The following is a 6,575-nucleotide window of genomic DNA, read 5'->3' as shown; positions in this document are numbered from 1 at the left end:
GTCCACATTGATGCCCTAGGGTTGAAGTGTTCCGAGGCAGAAGATGAGGCGTTCTTCCTCCAGGTGTCGGGTGGTGAGGGAGCGGCGGTGGAGGAGGCCCAGGACCTGCATGTCCTCGGTAGAGTGGGAGTGGGAGGGGGAGTTGAAACGTTGGGCCACAGGGAGGTGGGGTTGATCCTCCCGACTTTACACCCACATCAGTCACTGATCCTGACACTGTACATGACACTTAAAGTCCTTGCATGGTTCACACACACACACCCTGGGAAGTTGGACTGGCCGTTAATACCATCATCGCTGATAATTACACTATTATTGAAATACCCAAGTTAGATTTGTAAGCACATATCTAATTGCCATTGATCATCACCTGACCCCTAAGTACCCTCAAACTGAATGCAATTGGTGATGCAATGATTGCAAATCCAGTATAGTGTTACGACACAGGTATACCCCCCTGCTTAATTCAAACCAGCAACACCGAAAAGATTTATCCTGTGCAGTAACCTATGAAAATTCAAGAGGCCAAGAACTATTTAAAGTAAAAAGTAATTTTATTTCTTTCACTATATCAGAGAATAATTAACAACTATTTAAAACTCCTTCCTCTAACCTATCTTTTACTTTCCCTTCTATAATACTAGTCCAATAAAAGTCCCCGATTAGGATTTACCAAAAAATTCAAATTTCAAAACCAGCCAACTGTCAATTCTTCTCTTTGTATCTTCCTTTATAGATTTGCTCTCCAGGTCAGTGTCGATGTTTTTTTTCCTCCGTGCAAACTCCTTCTCTAAACAGGTACCTCTCAGAGAGTTCTTACTAGCAGCCTACATGTGTTGGTCTTTTGGCTGTTCTCTCTTAACTGTTCAACTTTTCCCAGTCTTAGACCCCCAAGACATTGGATTGTGTCATTGGTATTAATATTGTCAAAATACCAAATTCAAACTTGATTGAATTTTGTTATTTTGGGACATAATTTAAACTGGTCAAATTTGAGGTTTTTTTTGTCTCCAGGTAACCCAGCTAATCTAGCTGTTCGACCAAATGTTACATTTAAAAGTTTCCAGTACACTCTGTGCCTCTCTAAGCCTTTCAACTCTCTTAAAAGTACAGTACACCCCCATCTGCATAACAGTAGCTGCATGTCATAAACAGCTTTATGTTTTGGTCTCTATGAAGTACTACCATCCAGCAAACATGGACGCTGTATTTTCAGCCATCAAGCTGATACACACTACACCCATCCTGGGTGCAGTTCAGCTGTTTCCTAATAGCATTTGCTTCTCGAGAAGGGAAAGTAATGGCTGGCAATACAGCTCATGCTGCATACTGTCAGCCTTCACACACGGTACTCAACAAACAATTTCAACTCATCCTCCCCAACTGCCCCTGAGCTCCAGCACTACACCTTGCTGATGTCTGCCAAGTCCAGTTTGTGGAATGGTCAGCACTGGTCATATTGATTATGAAGCCTAATGGGTCAGTTCACCTTTGTGGGGATTTCAAACAAATGCTAAATGGCTTTTCGCAGCCGGATAAATGGGGTATCGTCAGCCTGTGTAACTTTTCAGCAGATAATGGAGAACATTTTACCGGGTGTACCCCAGGTTGCCATTTAGCGAATTTGGACATAGTCCTTAGACGTTTCTCCAAGGCAGGTGTGTGCCTTAGAAGGGAAAATAAATGTGTTCCAGACACTTCAAGTGATCTAATTGGGCTACAGAGTGAACAAGAGCAGGTTACACACATTGGAAGATAAAGTGAGGGCGATCAAAGGTGCCCCGCTCCATGTCTCTCCTGGATCTTAGGTCTTTCCTTGGGCTTGTGAATTATTATGGAAAGTTGGAAAGTACATACAGAACCTGACCTCCATTCCTAGCACCTTTGCATCTACTGGGAATTTGTTTCCGTCAGGCAGGGATACTAGGACCCATGGGCACAACCTTAGAATTAGAAGGAGTCAATTTAGAACGGAAATGAGGAGATATTTCTTTAGCCAGAGAGTGGTGGGCCTGTGAAGGCCAGGACGTTGAATGTCTTCAGGGCAGAGATTGATAAATTCTTAATCTCACAAGGAATTAGGGGATATGGGGAGAGTGCAGATAAGTGGTGTTGAAGTGCCCATCAGCCATGATTGAATGGCGGAGTGGACTCTGGCCAAATGGCCTTACTTATGGTCTTATGTTTCTTTGTGCTCCATCTGTATAGGCCACAGTCAATTACCCCACAGCATAGATTACATGCTCTCTGATGCTGTTCTGAAATCCCACCTTTCAACTCAAGAGTCCCCATGCATCACCATCCTTATCCCCTTGAGTATAAATGTCTCTTTCCCCTCCCAAGATTAGATTCCCCAAACCCGTTCTACCATTGATTCTCCACCGTCTCCAAATTCTTTGGAAATTTCAAGAGATTGACACTCAGGACTGCCCTGAACTGTGACTGACTTGTTCAGTCAGCTCCTAGACCTGACTGACCAGATCCCTGTCAGCTTGTGCTGGTTGTACAGGAGAGATCCCTGGACCTTAAGCATCCTGAACAAATGGCTGACCACAACAGAGGCAAAGGTCTGTGTATGGACTATGCCCATGATCTCTAACAGACCCTTTGGGACTAACCCCCAACAGTTTCTGACATGTCCAATTTGTTGAATGAACATGTTTGCTACTCAGGCAGCTGGCACCTACTGTAAGTGTTACATCTTGTTTGCCATACAGTCAGATGTTTCTGGACCACACTCCCAACCACCATTTCAACAGTGACAGGCAACTTGTGTCTGTGCTTAAAAAAAAACTCTTCAGAACAGCAGTAAAGACAGCCTTTGGCTCTGAATGAAGTGCCAACAAGCAAGGCAATTCACGGTATGGAGGTTGCAAGCATACAAGTAGGTGTAAAATCAGCAAGTTATTTTTGTAAATAAATTTATTAGCAAATTATTTTAACTTTACAAACATATAAAATTATTGAAAAAAACAAACAAATATCAGTATAATAAAAAGAAAAAACACAAATTACAATACAACTACTATCTACTAACTGTTAACCTACCCTATAATACAAAGCAAACCCTAACACTGTACAAAGCAACACCAAAAAAAGAAAGAAAAGCAAAAACAGAAAAAACCCCACAAAATACAAAATAGCTATGCTCAGCGCAAAGCTCCCAAACAAAGGAACAGGAGCATTGCATGTATACCTGTATAAACTCGGGAAATACCCACAAGGGCCCAGGGCTTGACAAATCTAACCATCCTGGTTAAACAAATGCCCTAGTTAAGATAACTGATAAATCTATATCCAAATAACTCAAGTAGGGCTGCCATGTCTTATATAAATTGTCTGTTGTGTGGTGCACCATGTTTGTAAAAAAGTCCAAGGGAATGTGCTCCATAATTAATTTCTGCCATCCCAGCAAGCCCGATAGCTTCTCAGACACCCAGTTCATCAGAATATTCTTCTGTGCACAGTGTGCACGAATATTAAATAGTTTCTTCCCACGCCCGTCTAAAGATGGTAAATTTGGTAAACCTAAGAGGAGCGAGATCGGGTCTACTTTGACTTCAGTCCTCAATACCCTCCCTATCTCTCCCGCCACAGTGCTCCAATAAACACGGAGCCTGTGGTATGTCCAGAAGAAATGGGTAAGAGTACCTACACTTATTTTACATTTGGGGCACACTGGAGATGCCCCTTTTTTAAACTTCGCCAGACGGTCTAGTGCCAGATGAGCCCAGTGCTGAATTTTTAACCGTGTAGCGCATGTCTTATTACAGATTGAGATCTTTCAAGTATTCTCCCATGTGTTCTCCCATTTTTCAGAAGAGATCTCCACTCCCAGCTCTTGCTCCCAGACCTCTGATAACCGGTTAGTATCCTGCCAGGCCCTGCCATCAAGTAGCCAATAGAGGGCACGAACCGAAAGGGTCCTTGTGGAACGTAGCAATAACCTCTCTGTATTGGGCTTATAGGGCTTAGTGAGAAGCAAAGTTTCTTCTGGATGAAATCCCTAACCTGAAAAAAAACGGAAAAGATCTCTGCTGGGTAACCCGCATTTGCGGCTCAGTTGCTCAAAAGACATCATAATCTCCCCCTCAAACAAGTCTTCCAAACTAGAAACTCCTCTCGCTGCCCATAGTTTGAACCCTGAGTCCATCATCCCTGGTCAGAACCCTGGCATGCCAACTATAGGCATAAATGGTGAAGTATTGGATAAACAACCCTCACTCTGACGCATCGCCCTCCATGCCTTGTCTGTACTAATGACAATGGGGTTCCGGCAATGGTCCATAACTGTCTTCATCTTATCCATGAACAACAGGTTAATAAGATGGCACTTTGCTTGGGAGGCCTCGATATCCAGCCATATTGAGTTTGGACCTACCCAATCGCAGACAAAGGACAGCAGGGAACTCAATTGATACCTCCTGATGTCTGGGAAATCAACTCCGCCCCTTCCATGAGGCAACTGCAATTTAGTAAGTTTGATGAGGGGCCTACCATGATACCAGGCAAAGGAACCAAACCACCCCAAACGTTTTTGCAGCGTTGACCTGGGAAACATTATAGGGAGCATACGCATGGGACAAAGCAAACGAGGAAGGACATTAATCTTAATGAGAGATATTCGGCCCAGCCATGAAATTGGAAGAGCCTCTCATCTCTGGAGATCTCGCCTAATATTGTCAAACAAGTGAGCAAAGTTAGTTCGAAATAACAGATCAAACTTGGGGGTAATAAAAATGCCTAGGTACCTGAACCCTGCCCGTGACAACTTAACATGGAACTTAGGGCCACCTTCGACTTCTGGTACATCCTTAACGTTCCCCAAAGGCATAGCCTCCGATTTTGCAAAGTTAATCTTATGTCCTGAAATAGCCCCAAATGAATTGATACATTGTATCAAATAGGGTACGGAGGTCATTGGGTTTGATTAAAAACAGAAAGACATCATCCACTTACAGTGTAATCTTGTGTGCTTTCAATCCCACTTCCAGAGCGGTTATGTGGACGTTCTGACGAATGGCCTCTGCCAGCGGCTTTATCACCAATGTAAACAACAACGGTGAGAGGGGGCAGCCTTGCTGATTACCCCTACCAATCCTAAAATTCCCAGACATGACCGCAGCCAGAGGGTGGCGATATAAAACCTCCACCCACCTAGCAAAGACTCCACCCAACCCAAACTGTTCTAAAACATAAAAAAGATACGGCCATTCCACCCGGTCAAGTGATTTCGCTGCATCTAAGGAAATCACCAACCCCTGAAGCGATCATTGCTGACAAGCTTGAACCATATTCAACAACCTTCTACTATTATTAGAGGACCTACGGCCCCTTATAAAGCCTGTCTGTCCCTCTTTAATAATATGGGGCAACACTCTTTCCAATCTCAGCGCCAGGACCTTGGACAGAATCTTGAAATCTGAATTTAATAGAGAGATAGGCCTGTATGAGGCACAATCCTCAGGAACCCTCCCCTTCTTAAGAATTAGGGAAATACTAGCTTCGCTCAAAGATGGTGGTAGGCATTCATGCATATAGGAGTGATTGTACATCTCCAACATCAACCTGACAGAATCCCAACAAACTCCTTATAAAACTCACCCGGGAGACCATCAAGGCCAGGCGCTTTCCCACTCTGAAGTTGCTAGCTGCCTCCTGTATTTCCTGAACTGTCAACAGGGCATTAAGGAGAGAGGCCTGTTTCAAGGTTACCCCTGGGAGGTCCAGTTTCTTAAAAAAGGTCTCCCTTTTAGCCCTCCTGTCCTTGCAACCTTCAGACCGATACAGTTCAGAGTAAAAGCTCTGAAAAGCCTCATTAATCTTTCTAACATCATATGTAAGGACCCAGGCGCTGTCTCTGATTACAGTAGTGGATTGAGGGGCATACTTTTTTCCTCGTCAGGTACGCTAAATACTTCCCTGGCCTATTCCAATATTCGAACAGCCTTTGTCTAGTAAAAGGAAGGTTTTTTTTGCGTTTTTGTGTCAGTATTGAATTCAAGGCAGCCCGGAGGGCCATGATCCGCTGTAGCTTAGTCACCGAAGGCCACACAAAATGTGCCGCCTTGACGGCTTTCAACCATGTCTCAAGTAGACACTGCTGTTCCTCCTTCTGTCATTTCCGGCTAGCTGAATAGGAAATAGCTAAACTCCTAGGTAAGGCCTTAGCAGTCTTCCACAGTATAGATGGACTATTAGCCGTGCCTGAGTTGATAGTCAATAATTCCTGAAACTCCTTCAAAACGTCAGAGTCATAGAAATGTACAGCATGGAAACAGACCCTTCGGTCCAACCCTTCCATGCCGACCAGATATTCAAATCCAATCTAGTCCCACCTGCCAGCGCCAGGCTCATATCCCTCCAAACCCTTCCTATTCATATACCCATCCAAATGCTTCTTAAATGTTGCAATTGTACTAGCCTCCACCACATCCTTCGGCAGCTCATTCCATACACGTACCACCCTCTGCATGAAAAAGTTGCCCCTTAGGTCTCTTTTATATCTTTCCCCTCTCACCCTAAATCTATGCCCTCTAGTTCTGGACTCCCCGACCCCAGGGAAATTACTTTGT

At 44.0% G+C, this 6,575-nt stretch overlaps 1 protein-coding gene across 4 annotated transcripts in view; it reads left to right on the top strand.

The window, feature by feature from the left end:
* The window catches only part of mitd1 (MIT, microtubule interacting and transport, domain containing 1), a 42,704-nt gene that overhangs the window by 19,617 nt on the left and 16,512 nt on the right, over positions 1 to 6,575 (top strand). The window contains exon 8 of one of the 4 annotated variants that reach the window (XM_043691677.1): positions 737 to 749. The exons of 2 other annotated variants lie outside the window; for them this stretch is intronic. In XM_043691677.1, the coding sequence (XP_043547612.1) occupies positions 737 to 749 (13 nt within the window). Of the gene's footprint in view, positions 1 to 736; positions 750 to 2,717; positions 2,938 to 6,575 lie in introns of those variants that run through there. One more of the 4 variants, XM_043691678.1, reaches the window with a different exon arrangement.

Source organism: Chiloscyllium plagiosum, chromosome 6, assembly GCF_004010195.1.
Source record: "Chiloscyllium plagiosum isolate BGI_BamShark_2017 chromosome 6, ASM401019v2, whole genome shotgun sequence".
Taxonomy (NCBI): domain Eukaryota; kingdom Metazoa; phylum Chordata; class Chondrichthyes; order Orectolobiformes; family Hemiscylliidae; genus Chiloscyllium; species Chiloscyllium plagiosum.
This window is presented reverse-complemented; position numbering and strand designations above follow the sequence as displayed.